The 14,295-nt window shown below is 48.2% G+C and overlaps 2 protein-coding genes across 5 annotated transcripts; one reads left to right on the top strand and one right to left on the bottom strand.

The window, feature by feature from the left end:
• Window positions 1-2,935: 2,935 nt before the first annotated feature.
• hdhd3 (haloacid dehalogenase like hydrolase domain containing 3) lies at window positions 2,936-7,559 on the bottom strand. Of its 4 annotated transcripts, XR_010000218.1 has the most exons (3): window positions 7,234-7,366; window positions 3,714-6,578; window positions 2,936-3,641 (listed from the first exon to the last, which is right to left on the bottom strand). XR_010000218.1 is itself a non-coding variant. In XM_062960038.1 (2 exons), exon 2 carries the CDS (start codon window positions 6,573-6,575, stop codon window positions 5,853-5,855), a length of 723 nt encoding a protein of 240 aa, XP_062816108.1. In that variant the 5' UTR covers window positions 6,576-6,578; window positions 7,427-7,559; the 3' UTR covers window positions 2,936-5,852. The 4 variants fall into 4 exon arrangements, 3 of the variants coding, with proteins under 3 accessions (XP_062816108.1, XP_062816107.1, XP_062816109.1); XM_062960038.1 differs by lacking the exon at window positions 7,234-7,366 and adding an exon at window positions 7,427-7,559 and having other exon boundaries at window positions 2,936-6,578; XM_062960037.1 differs by having other exon boundaries at window positions 2,936-6,578.
• Window positions 7,434-13,899, top strand: LOC103282520 (erlin-1). Its single transcript, XM_062960036.1, has 11 exons — window positions 7,434-7,582; window positions 7,673-7,754; window positions 8,238-8,284; window positions 9,470-9,531; window positions 9,643-9,768; window positions 10,270-10,343; window positions 10,546-10,604; window positions 10,709-10,800; window positions 10,881-10,970; window positions 12,495-12,574; window positions 13,401-13,899. Exons 1-11 carry the CDS (start codon window positions 7,434-7,436, stop codon window positions 13,581-13,583), a joined length of 1,044 nt encoding a protein of 347 aa, XP_062816106.1. The 3' UTR covers window positions 13,584-13,899.
• The last annotated feature ends 396 nt before the right edge of the window (window positions 13,900-14,295 follow it).

Consider the following 14,295-nt stretch of genomic DNA (forward strand, 5'->3'; position numbering starts at 1 on the left):
GATAGATATGTAGATAGATAGATAGATAGATAGATATGTAGATAGATAGATAGATAGATAGATAGATAGATAGATAGATAGATAGATAGATAGATAGATAGATAGATAGATATGTAGATAGATAGATAGATAGATAGATAGATAGATAGATAGATAGATAGATAGATAGGAAGATAGATAGATAGGAAGATAGATAGATAGATAGATAGATAGATAGATAGATAGATAGATAGATAGATATGTAGATAGATATGTAGATAGTTAGATATGGAGATAGGAAGATAGATAGGAAGATAGATAGATAGATGGATAGATAGATAGGAAGATAGATAGATAGACAGATGGATAGATAGGAAGATAGATAGATAGACTGATGGATAGATAGGAAGATAGATAGATAGACTGATGGATAGATAGGAAGATAGATAGATAGACGGATGGATAGATAGATAGGAAGATAGAGAGAGCTGTGGGCCTGGCCTTGGGGTGAGGCTAGATGTCCTTTGGGCCCCTCAGTCTCTACTTGCAGCCCAGTGTGGAAGCTGCCCGTGAGTTTCCAGGGCTGAGAAACACACAGGGCCAACCACATTCTGCTTCTTTTCCGGCCGCAGTTTTCCCGCTTCCTCCTTTTTTCGCAAAACCTTCAAACCCACAAAATATTGAAATATTGTCCGTTTCAATCCACTTCTAGGCTGCAGAGGAGACTCGGAGGAATACAGAATGGGGACTGAAATTTTTTTTTTGTGTCAGGAGCAACTTGAGAAACTGCAAGTTGCTTCTGGTGTGAGAGAAGTGGCCGTCTGCAAGGAGGTTGCCCAGATGTTTTGATGTTTTACCATCCTTGTGGGAGATCGCCCATGGAAAGAACTGGTCAGGGCAGCCCCGCAGTTGGCGTTTGGCCCTTGACCAGTGCTCCCAAAGGAAGACAATGTCCAGCAGTGTCCAGCCGCACGGAAGGGACAGAAAGGAAGAGAGCCTGGCTTGTTGGAAGGGGCGTCCAAGGACTGACCAGGACTGACAGATGCCCGTCACCCAGATGGCCCTTGGCCACGAAAGAGGGCAGAGCAGGACCGCCAAAGGTCACTTCAGGGTCACGTGAGGTCATCCCCTTCTAAGAGTCCCAGATGGTCCTTGAAATATATATGTGCATGTGCGCGCACATATATATGTGTGTGTTGTGTGTATATCTATGAGATAGAATTAATTCCATTGATTTGAAAGGGGACGCCAAAGGCCATCCATTCTGACCCCTCTCTGCCATAAATTCTCCAACAGGTCATCATCCAGCCATGGATATGGTACATAGATATAGATATAGATACACACACACACACACACACACACACACACACACACACACACACACATATATATATACATACACTAGCTGTGCCCGGCCACGCGTTGCTGTGGCAAAGTATGGTGGTATGGGAAATAAAGTATTGAGGAATTGGTGGTAGTTAAGGTAAACGGTCCCCTGGGCTGAGTGGGTTAATAGGAGACCAAGTGGGCAGAGCTTAGCCTTCTAACTGGCAGCAATTGGATAAAAACAATTATTCCTCTCCCTCTAATTAGGACTTTCTTTTTCTTTTCTTTTTGTTGTATCAACCTAGAGGCATGGATGAGGGGTTGTGATGTCAATTTTTGAGGTTGTGGGGTGTTTACTTTTGTTGTTTTGTCTGCTGCTGTGATGCCATCATTCTTTTATATATATATATATATGTGTGTGTGTGTGTGTGTGTAAGATTTAATATATGTATTTATGTATGTGTGCAAAAGGTAAAGGTACGATATATATACACACACACACACACACACACATATATACATACAAACTTGGATAAGCGAGGCTTGGATAAGTGAGACTCTACTATATATATATATATCTATATATATAAAAGTGATGGCATCATGGCAGCGGACAAAACAACAGAAGTAAACACCCCACAACCTCGAAAATTGACAGCACAACCCCTCATCCATGCCTCTAGGTTGATACAACAAAAAGAAAAGAAAAAGAAAGTCCTAATTAGAGGGAGAGGAATAATTGTTTTTATCCCATTGCTGCCAGTTAGAAGGCTAAGCTCCACTCACTTGGGTCTCCTAGCAACCCACTCAGCCCAGGGGACCCTTTACCTTAACTACCACCAATTCCTCAATACTTTGTTTCCCGTACCACCAGACTTTGCCACAGCAACGCGTGGCCGGGCACAGCTAGTGAGAGAAAAGAGAGAGAGAGAGTTGGTTGAGGAGAAAAAGAAAAAGGAGAAGAAGAAATAAAAGGAGAAGAGAAAGGAGGAAAAAAGAAAACAATCTCTCCTCTGTTTTCCCGCATAATTTTGGAGCGGCTGAGGCTTGCCAAAAAAGTGAAACAAAGCATCGCCTGCGAAGAAGAGAAAAGAGGAAGGAGATGAAAGGAGGGAAGAAAGGGCACACCCGGCCTGACTGTTGTTGATGCCCAGCTCATCCCATCCACAGGCTCCCAGCCAAGGAGAGGACTCCCCCCCCCCCCCCACACACACACTTTTATTTTTAATACATTTTCCACAGATCCAAAGTTGCGAAATGTCAAAGCACCCGAGGCTCTGGAATGGACCGAGCAGCAGCTGAACCCTTGTGTAAAATGCACTCGATTTATGGTTCCTGTATGACTTTCCCCCCTTCCAGGCCTAGAGTTCCATATTATTCCTATAACGCTAAAGGGATCGACTAGACGACCTCTGGGTTTCCCTCCCAGCCCTATATACAGTAGAGTCTCACTTATCCAACATAAACGGGCCGGCAGAATGTTGGATAAGCGAATATGTTGGATAATAAGGAGAGATTAAGGAGAAGCCTAGTAAACATCAAATTAAGTTATGATTTTACAAACTAAGCACCAAAACATCATGTTATACAACAAATTTGAGAGAAAAAGTAGTTCAGTACACAGTAATGATATGTAGTAATTACTGTATTTATGAATTTAGCACCAAAATATTATGATATATTGAAAACATTGACTACAAAAATGCGTTGGATAATCCAGAACGTTGGATAAGTGAAACTCTACTGTAGTTCCATATCTATATATATAAAAGAGTGATGGCATCAAGGCAGCGGACAAAACAACAAAACTACAGGCCCCCCAACCTCGAAATTTGACAACACAACCCATCATCCACGGCTCTAGGTTGATACAACAAAAAGAAAAGAAAAAGAAAATCCTAATTAGAGGGAGAGCAATAATTGTTTTTATCCAATTGCTGCCAGTTTGAAGGCTAAGCTCCACCCACTTGGTCTCCTAGCAACCCACTCAGCCCAGGGGACAGGCAGAGTTAGGCCTCACTTAGGCCTCTTCCATAGATTATGAGATTTTAACTGGATTATATAGTAGTGTAGACTCAAGGCCCTTCCACACAGCTATATAACCCATTTATAATCTTATATTATCTGTTTTGCACTGGATTATCTTGACTCCACACTGCCATATAATACACTTCAGTGTGCATACTAAACATAAAGACAACCATACAACAGACATTCAATACCACCACTAACTCAACAATTTCTCACCAACACCACCAGACAACGCCACAGCAACGCGTAGCCGGGCACAGCTAGTATTGTTCCTATAACACTAAAGGAATGGACTAGATGACCTCTGAGTATCCCTCCCAACCCTATATAGTTCCATATTATTCCTATAACACTAAAGGGATGGACTAGATGACCTCCGAGTATCCCTCCCAGCCCTATATAGTTCCATATTATTCCTATAACACTAAAGGGATGGACTAGATGACCTCTGAGTATCCTTTCCTCCAAAGACAAAATTTGTTGCAGGCTGACCAAGGAAATGTTGAAGGCTCCGAGTTGTTAGAAAGAGTGACCTTTCACAGGATTTTGAACATCAACAAAATCCAGGTGGCTTTGGCAGCGAGCCAGAGGAGTCTTCCTTAGATCGAGATACAAGGTTAAGGGTTCATCGTCCCAGACGTTCTCTGAGAATAGCTGGGAAACGTGTGGGAACTCAAGGACAGAGAAATGCTTTCTTAGCCTGTAAACATGGTTAAATAGAGAGAAACGGGGAAATATTTCAGACAAAGCAACGTTGATTTTGGAAGTTTAACTCCTGCCTTGTCTTTGCTCATGAAAAAGACTTCTTGTTTTTGTTCATCTTTTTTGTACAAGGATCATCTATCCCTAATAACGGTCCGTGTCAACCCATCTGATTATGTATTCTTGTTCCTTCTGGTTGTTGTGATTGTTTCTTATGGGCTTTACTGTTTTATGAGTTGTATAGGTCTTTAGTTTTGTTTAATAATGTGTGTATTGCGTTGCTTGTAATATATGTTGCTATTTTTATGCTTGCAAACCGCCCTGAGTCCCTTCGGTATATAAATAAAGTTTTACTTACTTACTTGTGCAGCTTAGAAAACTTTCCCCATGTTTTTATGATAGAACCAATGAGGAAACAATGGCACTGACAACCCAGGGACGCAAATCCCTTGGGAAATGGGCATCACAGCCAGGATCCCTCCAGCTGTTTCCCGAGCCAGATAAATATCAAAACGCGACACGTGAATGAATCGGGAGTTCATCAGAATATCGATGTCACCGTTTCTTCCCGGGATGCACGGAGCCCTTGGTTGGACTATACAGGCGGTAGGGCCATCTAGATGGCCTCAAGGGCCCCGTGGATGGGATGGAAGGAGGAACAGAAATCCACATTCAGGGGAGCAAAGGTTTGGTCGGCCTGGCATGGGATTCCCCTTCCTTCCTTCCTTCCTCAAAGGCCGTTCCAGCGAAGGATCTTGCGCAAAACCCCAACGTTGTTTTTATCTGCGGTTTCCAGGCAAAGGCTGTGAGTCACCAAGGGAGGAACCCCCTTGCAGGTAAATCCTATCATAATAGTATTACATTACATATTGTCCGTTTCAATGTATTATTTTATTATATTACAAGCTGTGCCCGGCCACGCGTTGCTGTGGCGTATGGGAATTCTTTGTTAGGTAGGTGGAATAACAGTGAATAGCTTTGTAGCCTGAAAGCCTGGCCATTTTCTTATGTGAATCCTTGTTTGGTGAGGTGGAATAGAAAGGAATAGGCTTGCTGCTTGGAAGGTTAGGGGAATGTTTTTTGGGGTGGTAGCATTGTAATGAATAGCCTCGGTGGTTCAAAGCCTGGGTGCTTGCTACCTAGGGGAAATCTTTGGTGGGTCAGCTTCAGAGTAGTATCACTGTTTCAAAGCCTGGTCGCCTTTTACGAAGGTTAATCTTTTATTGGTGTGGTTGAATTGCACTGAATATCCTTGCAGCTCCAATGTCTGGCTGTATTTATTATTTTGTATTTTATATATATACTAGCTGTGCCCGGCCACGCGTTGCTGTGGCAAAGTGGTGGTGGCATTGGTTAAAAATTGTTGTGTAATTTTTATTTGACGTTATTTGCATTTTTTAAAATTAATTTTATTGTAAGTTATATTTTTATTTATTATATTTTATTATTTTCTTGTATTATTTTTAGTTATTTTTTGTTATAGTATTTTATTGTATTAATTTTTAGTGTTTTTTATTATTTTTATTGGGTTGCTAGGAGACGAAGTTGGAGGAGCTTAGCCTTCTAACTGGCAGCAATTGGATAAAAGCAATTATTCCTCTCTCTCGAATTAGGACTTTATTTTTCTTTTCTTTTTGTTGTATCAACCTAGAGCCGTGGATGATGGGTTGTGTTGTCAAATTTCGAGGTTGGGGGGCCTGTAGTTTTGTTGTTTTGTCCGCTGCCTTGATGCCATCACTCTTTTATATATATAGATGGCCCATCGAAAAGTACAAATAACTTTCGTTCACACCGATTCGGGCTCAAGCCTACTAAGCTTTGCCGACCCGGCCGGGCAGCTGTGAGAGGGACTCGAGCAGGTGCTCACGAGGCACTCCACTCGGTGGCGGCCCGGTCCCGGCGAGCAGGAAGGCATGCATCCCGGCCTGGCGGGCGGCCCGGTAGTCGTGCTCGTAGTCGTCGCCCACGTGGGCGGCCAGGCCGGGTTCGGCTCCCGAGAGGCGCAGGGCTTCCAGAAAGATCCGGGGGTCGGGCTTGGCGAAGCCGGCCTCCTCCGCGTTGAGAACCCAGGAGAAGTGTCCCCGGAGGCCGCAGCCACGCAGGAGCTCCGCCAGCCGCCGGTCAAAGTTGGAGACGGCCGCCATGGGGAGGCCCATCTCCCGCAGCCGGCGCAGGGTCTCCGGGGCCCCCGGGAGCGGCTCCCAGGACTCCGCCCGGCTGTAGTCGCGGTAGAGCTGCTCCGCCAGGGCCGCCAGCAGGCCCGCGTCCTCTTCCCGAGCGAGGCCGCAGCGGCGGAAGGTGTCGCGCACGAGGCCCAGCCACCACGCCTCGCAGCCCATGCCACGCGCACGGCCGTAGTTGGGGAAGCGCCGGCTGCGCTCCCGGTGCGCCTGGCGGAAGGCGGCCTCCACCGCCCGCGGGGAGACCTCCAGGCCCCGGGAGCGCGCGGCGGCCGAGTAGCTCTCGCCCACCGGGAGACGCAGCCGCAGCAGCGTGTCCTTCACGTCCCATGTCAGAAGCTGTAGCCGCAGCATGGCCTGCGCGGGAAGCGGGAGGGGGCGGGACAGGTGGGAGTAGGAGGGAAGAGAGCGGAGAAGGGGAGAGAAGAGAATAATGATAATAATAATAATAGCACAGCAGACAAAAAATCCGTGCAAGAAAACCGCACTACAAACTAGAGCTGACAGCTGGCACAACAAAACACTGCATGGAAAGTTCCTTGACAAAATTGAAGGAAAAGCTGATAAGGAGAAGACCTGGCTCTGGCTCACGAATGGGATAATGGGATAGTAATAATAATAATAAATGCAGACTTTGCAAGGAAACTGACGAAACCATTGATCATATGCTCAGCTGCTGTAAGAAAATCACACAGACAGACTACAAACAGAGGCACAACTATGTGGCCCAAATGATTCATTGGAACTTATGCCTCAAGTCCCACCTCCCAGCAGCAAAGAACTGGTGGGATCACAAACCTGCAAAAGTAATGATGATAGTAATAACAAGATTTAATAATCATATTCTAGTGTGAGTTTAGTAATGATGATAGTAATAATAGGATTCAATAATCATATTCTAGTGTGAGTTTAGTAATGATGATAGTAATAATAATAATAATAATAATAATAATAATAATAATAATAATAACAACAACATATAGGGCAGTAGAGTTCCAGCGGAGTCCCTCACCGCCTTCCTTCCTTCCTTCCTTCGCGGCCGGGCGGCGCCCCCTTGCGGAGGCAGGCGGAAGACAGCCGAGCGCGGCGGTTCTGGCGTCACTTCCGGCCCAGAAGGGGCGGAGAGAACGCACTTATTTGGCCCCTCCGCGAGCGTCACTTCCGGCGCGTGCTATTAAAAAGGGGGCGGGGAGGAACCTCCTCACCGCTGTGATGGCGTCACGTCCGGCGGAGCTGCCCCTGGGCCCGCGAGGCAGGATGGCTCCGTGGGCGGCGGCGGGGGCGGCGTGGGCGGCGCTGGCGGGGCTGCTCTGGGCCTCCGTCCACCAGGTCCGCGAGGGCCACGTGGCCGTCTACTTCCGGTGAGCCTCGCCGCGGCGGGGGGTGGGACCCCGGAAGTGCGGGCCCTCTGACGTCACTCCCCTCCCCCCTCCCCCTCCCTCTCTCCTCAGGGGCGGGGCGCTGCTGCCCTCGCTGAGCGGGCCCGGATTCCACATCATGCTCCCCTTCGTCACTTCCTTCCGCGCCGTCCAGGTAGGAGCCACGCCCCCTTGCGGCGCCGCGAGGAAAGAGGGCGGGGCGGGCAGAAGCCCCTCCCCTTTGGTCTCCCTTGACAACAGAGAGCTTAAAGGATGGGAAGAGAAGGGGCGGGGCCAGTAGCAGCCCCTCCCCTTAGGTCTCCCTTGACAACAGAGAGAGCTTAAAGGATGGGAAGAGAAGGGGCGGGGCCAATAGTAGCCCCTCCCCTTAGGTCTCCCTTGACAACAAGAGCTTGAATGGTGGGAGGCGAGGAGGGGGCGTGGCCAGTAGCTGCCCCTCCCCTTTGGTCTCCCTTGACAACAGAGAGCTTAAAGGATGGGAAGAGAAGGGGCGGGGCCAGTAGCAGCCCCTCCCCTTAGGTCTCCCTTGACAACAAGAGCTTGAATGGTGGGAGGCGAGGAGGGGGCGTGGCCAGTAGCTGCCCTCCCCTTTGGTCTCCCTTGACGACAGAGCTCCTCCCCCTCCTTCTCCCCTCAGACCACGCTGCAAACGGACGAGGTGAAGAACGTGCCCTGCGGGACCAGGTAGGCTGAGCCACGCCCCTTCTGCCGTGAGCAGGCTTCTGGGAAATGTAGTCCAGGGAGGGCCCTTCGGGGTGAGAAGGAAGGGCAGAATATAAATGTTGGGGATGGCCTGTCAAATAAAAATATAATAATCTGAATAACATCTCTCTCTATATATATAAATGCAAAGTAAACAACAAATCCACTGGACCAAATCACACCAAATTTGGCCACAAAAGACATAGTCATCCAATCTATGTCTTCCAATAAGAAAACACAGCCAGGCATTGAAGCTGCAAGGCTATTCAGTGCAATTCAACCAGACCAACAAAGGATTAACCTTGGTAGAAGGTGTCCGGCTTTGAAGCAGCGATACTACTCTGTACAATTGAAGCTGACCAACCAAAGATTCCCTTAGGTAGCAAGCAGCCAGGCTTTGAAGCAGCGAGGCTATTCATTGCAATTCTAGCAGCCCAAAAAACCATTCCCCTAGAACGCAAGTCCCCAGCCTCCCAAGCAGCAAGCCTGTTCCGTTGCATCCCAGCTCACCAAACAAGGATTCCCATAAGAAGAAAACGGCCAGGCTTTGAGGCTGCAAGGCTATTCGCTGCTATTCCACCTGGCCAACAAAGGATTCCCATAAGGCACAGCAACGCCTGGCCGGGCACAGCTAGTATAATATAATATAGCAATATAACGGATTGCACAACTGCATATGGTAAGTGTTTTCTCCTATACTTTGTTCTTTTTAAATTCCAAAACGTAATGTACTTTCTGGATAGCCCTCGTATATATTATTAGTATTATATTGCTATATTATATTATACTAGCTGTGCCTGGCCAGGCGTTGCTGTGCCTTATGGGAATCCTTTGTTGGCCAGGTGGAATAGCAGTGAATAGCCTTGCAGCCTCAAAGCCTGGCCGTTTTCTTCTTGTTTGGTCGCACACTGTTCAGGATGGAGGTGGGAAAGTGTTGAGGGCAAGAACTTTCCAAAGTCATTCCTCGCTATGATAAGTGCCTAAATCTGAATGGGTACTATGTTGAAAAGTAGTATTTAAGTGTGGCTTTCAACTGCCAACGGTAAGTGTTTTCTCCTATACTTTGTTCTTTTTTAATTCCAAAACGTAATGTACTTTCTGGATAGCACTCGTAATGTAATAATATTAATCACAAAAATGCTCTCCCGGTCCCCCTTGTTGTTGCAGCGGTGGCGTCATGATCTACATCGACCGCATCGAGGTGGTGAACATGCTGTCCGCACACGCAGGTACCGCCGTCCTCCGACTGGCTGCGCCTTTTGCTTTATGAGAGGGGGAGGGACATGGGAGGGGGCCGCCCTTCCACCCGAATGAAGGCGTGGGGTCCGTTGGGTCCGCAGTGTACGACGTGGTGAGGAACTTCACGGCGGATTACGACAAGGCCCTCATCTTCAACAAGATCCACCACGAGCTCAACCAGTTCTGCAGCGCCCACACCCTGCAGGAGGTCTACATCGAGTTCTTTGGTGAGTGAGGAGGAGGAGGAGGAGGAGGAGGGCCGGGCTGTGGGAGTGTGAGGGGCCTGTCAGAGTAATTCGCAGCATAGCAGCAGTTGTATGTTGTCAATGGAGCGCAGAACGAAGAGACGTCAGAAACGATGTTAAAAAATATATATACAAAGCTTTACTTTACAAGACAAACAGACTTGCAGACGAACACAGGCTTGGCTTTCACTCTAGGCAGACACAAACTCAGAACAGAGCAAGATCTCTACTGACTGCAATCAGTAATGTACAAACACACTTGAGTCTGGATACTCCTCAGGTTCCAGCCACACATCAAGGTCAACACAGCTTCTCAGTCATTAACTCTTTACAGACTATAGCATACTCTGGATGATGCAACCTGTATGCAACACATGCCAGACACAAATTTCATTTAAACACTATCAATACACAAATCCCACATTAACAGTGCCCTTGGGGTCGTGTGGGTGGCCCTCCCTCCCTCCCTCCCTCCCTCCCCAGATCGGATCGACGAGTACCTGAAGCAGGCGCTGCAGCAGGACCTCAACGCCATGGCCCCGGGACTCACCATCCAGGTAGGGCAGCCGCTGCTCCTCAGCCCCATCCAGTGGATACAGAGGGCCCTCAAAGACCTCCAGGCCTTGCCAGGATTTCCCCAGGCCTGGCAAGAAGAACGGGCATCTCCTTGGTCCTCCTTGGGGCTCGCTCTGGCCCCTTCCTCGCTGCCCTGTATCCCACAATGTGGCGCCCGTGCCTACGGTGACCCCTCCCTTGCAGGCCGTGCGGGTGACCAAGCCCAAGATCCCCGAGGCCATCCGGAGGAACTTTGAGCTCGTGTGAGTATCACGGAGGAGGCGGTGGGAGCCGCGGAGAGCGAGGCGGGGCCTTTCCCTTTCTCCGGGGTCGGATCCTGGGGTATTTCCCCGCTGTTCCTCTGCAGGGAGGCGGAGAAAACGAAGCTCCTGATTGCGGCCCAGAGGCAGAAGGTGGTGGAGAAGGAGGCCGAGACGGAGCGGCAGAAGGCCGTCATAGGTGGGTGTCCCTCCACGGCCCCTCCGGCCACGAGGCCCCGCTCACCTCCTCCCGGCCTCACGTGGCTCTTCTCCCTCCAGACGCCGAGAAGGCGGCGCAAGTGTCCAGGATCCAGTTCCGGCAGAAGATCATGGAGTCCGTGACGGAGAAGCACATCTCCGAACTGGAAGGTAGGCCGGACTGCATGGAGCGCCGTTAACTTCCCGCCTGAGCTGTACCTATTGATTTACTCACATTTTGCATGTTTTCGAACTGCTAGGTTGGCAGAAGCTGGGGCTAACAGCGAGAGCTCACCCTGCTCCCTGGGTCGGAACCAGTGACCTTTCGGTCTGCAAGTTTAGCAGCTTGGCGGCTTAACCCGCTGCACCAAGGGGGAGAGTAATAATTATAATAACTTGCTAAACCCGGCCACGCTTTGAGTGACAAACATCACTCTCTACCCGTTGGTTTTTAATAGCTTATTATTCTACTCCATTAAGACAATCCTATATAAGCACACTTCTGCCTTTGTTGCTGCTATGCTTTTATGTATTATCATTTTTATGTTCATGTACTGTTTATTTTATTTGTAGCACTCTGCATATGGCGGCAGGGTATGAATATTTATTTTTAGTTTATTTATTTATTTATTAGACTTGTATACCGCTACTCCCAGATTGGCTCAGAGCGGTTTACAGAAATAGATTAAAACAATACACTTAGCTTTAAAATAACAATAAATACAACAATAAAAACAGACATAGCCCCGAGTTTTTCACCCATTGAAAGCTTGTCGGAAGAGCAATTTGAAGGTAAATAATCTGATTGAATCTGAAGGTAAATAAAAGTATTGTAGCGTACACAGATTCACCGAGAAGCACATACCATTCAGTTCAGTTCCCTGCCTTGCGTTGCTGGGTCTATGTGGAATGAATAGACAGGAAGGAAAAAGTGGTTTTCCAGAAATCATTTTTATTGCCATGCTGGCGCATTGACTACACTTTTCGGTTTTTTCTTCTTCTGCATAAACATTAAGATCAGACGGTTTACCGACTCTGGAGCATCCGACGTATAATTGCCCATGAGAGAAGCATTTGTTTTCTAATTTGAAGCCGCACATTTGCAAAGAATGGCTCTGCGTTTTATTGCTAGTCATTGCGAACGCAAGGCATATCGGTAATGGAAGTCGTTTGAATTTGAACACCATGTTGGTGGAAATGAGTGGGATTCCCAGGGCAATCACCCCCATGTTGGGTCTGTGTGCCAAGTTTGGTCCAGATCTATAAATAATAAACATAATATTATATAGTGATACAATAACAATATAATATTGCTAATGAGAAATATAATAATAAGGAATATAATGATTATAATAATAATAATAATAGTATTGACTCTGAGCTGGAAGGTGTCCAGACGAAGAAAGCAACCCAAAGGATGAGCAATCCCTATGAGGAGCATCCGAAAGAGCTGGGTCTGTTTATCCTGCAGAAGAGAAGGTGGAGAAAGAGAGACACGAGAGGAGCCGTGTATCAGTATGTGAAAGGCTGTCCTAAGGAGGAGGCTTCAGGCTTCCTTTCTGCTGCCCTGGGTTCAAATGACAGGGAAGGAGATTATTAGGAAGGACTTCCTGACCATAAGCAGAGCTGTTCAGCAGTGGAACTCTCTGCCTTGGAGTCTGGGATCTTGCGACTCACCTTTCCCATCTTTTCCAGACGCATCGTTCTTGGCGAGAGCAAAAGTAAAGGCAGACGCGGAATATTACACAGCGCAGAAGGCGGCCCAATCGAACAAGGTGAGTGCTGTTGCCGTAGGCTTTCATGGCTGGGATCACAGGGTTGTTGTATGTTTTCCAGGCTGTCTGGCCATGTTCCAGAAGCATTCTCTCCTGATGTTTCACCCACATCTATGGCAAGCATCCTCAGAGGTTGTGAGATATAATAATAATAATAATAATAGGGTGGTTGTATGTTTTCCGGGCAGTCTGGCCATGTTCCAGAAGCATTCTCTCCTGACGTTTCGCCCACATCTGTGGCAGGCATCCTCAGAGGTTGTGAGGTATGGAGAAACTCAGCAAGGAAGGTTTATATATATCTGTGGGAAGTCCAGGATGAGGGAAGAACTCTTGTCAGTTGGAGGCCAGCGTAAATGTTGCAGATAATCACCGTAATTTAATAATCGCCCTAGTGAGTGCTGTTGGGTTAGCGGGTGGAGGGGCGGTTAGAAGGAGTAAAACCCACACAATGCCCTTGCTGGGAAGGCACGCAAATCAATCCCCTCACAGCCTCCTCCAGCTGCGCAATGTGACGGGCTCCCTCCGTGGTAGAGGCTCCTTTGGAGGCTTTTAAACAGAGGCTGGATGGCCATCTGTCGGGGGTGCTTTGAATGCAATTTCCTGCTTCTTAGCAGGGGGTTGGACTGGATGGCCCATGAGGTCTCTTCCAACTCTACTATTCTATGATTCTATGATTCAAGGCAAGCACTTACGTTCCGATCCCCAAAACACTGCAGAGTCTTGGTCACCCTTAGCAGAGATTTAATAGCCCAGCCACTATTTTCTGGCTTATGGTCCCTTCACATGCAATGCATTCCTGTCTGATGCAGCGTTTTCTTCCTGGCAGCTCAAGCTCACCCCGGCCTACCTGTCGCTGGAGCGGGACCGGGCCATTGCCGCCAACAGCCGGCTGTACTTTGGCCGTGGACTCCCCGACCACCTCTTCCTGGGCTCCTGCGCCTTCGAGGCCGCGGTCGCCCAGGAGGCCGTGCGGCGGCAGCAGGAAGCCGCGGGGAAGCCGCGTGATTGACATTTCGTCCATGCACTTCCACCGTCCTCGAGGGGGGAAGAAGTATGGCTGCGGTGCCTCTCGTCAGCCTCGGCGGATCTAGATCCCTTTCCCCTTCAATTGGAAACTGGAAACGGGAGGTCCCCTTTAGTTTCATTCCTTTGATGAGCCAAAGGAATCTGCCACAAAGTCTGAGTCGACTGGAATCTTTGCAACGCTGCTGCAGGTGGAACCGGAAACGATTTTGGTATAAAAGCGTGTGTTCTTGGGAAGCCGGGTATGCAACACTTTGATCTTTGGAATTAAGGAGGAATAAAAGAACTATTTTCATAGCTTTTTCCGCTAGCAGTGGCATCCTCTCTCTGCTGTTGGAGTCTCGGGGCAATAAGGAAATATTAGGTAAAGGTCAAGGTTTCCCCTGACGTTAAGTTCAGTCCTGTCCGACTCTGGGGGTTCGTGCTTATGTCCGTTTCTAAGCCCAAGAGCCGGCATTGTCCGTAGACTCCTCCAAGGTCATGTGGCCACTGGCATTACGCCATGGATCCCCAATGTTACCTTCCCGCCGGAGCAGTACCTATTGATCTACTCACATTGGCATGTTTTTGAACTGCTAGGTTGGCAGAAACTGGAGTTAATAGCGGGCGCTCACCCCGCTTCCCCAGATTCGAACCTGCGACTTTTCGGTCTGCAAGTTCAGCAGCTCAGTGCTTCAACACACTGCACCAGCGGGGGC

Source organism: Anolis carolinensis, unplaced genomic scaffold (genome assembly GCF_035594765.1).
Source record: "Anolis carolinensis isolate JA03-04 unplaced genomic scaffold, rAnoCar3.1.pri scaffold_7, whole genome shotgun sequence".
Classification (NCBI taxonomy): Eukaryota; Metazoa; Chordata; class Lepidosauria; order Squamata; family Dactyloidae; genus Anolis; species Anolis carolinensis.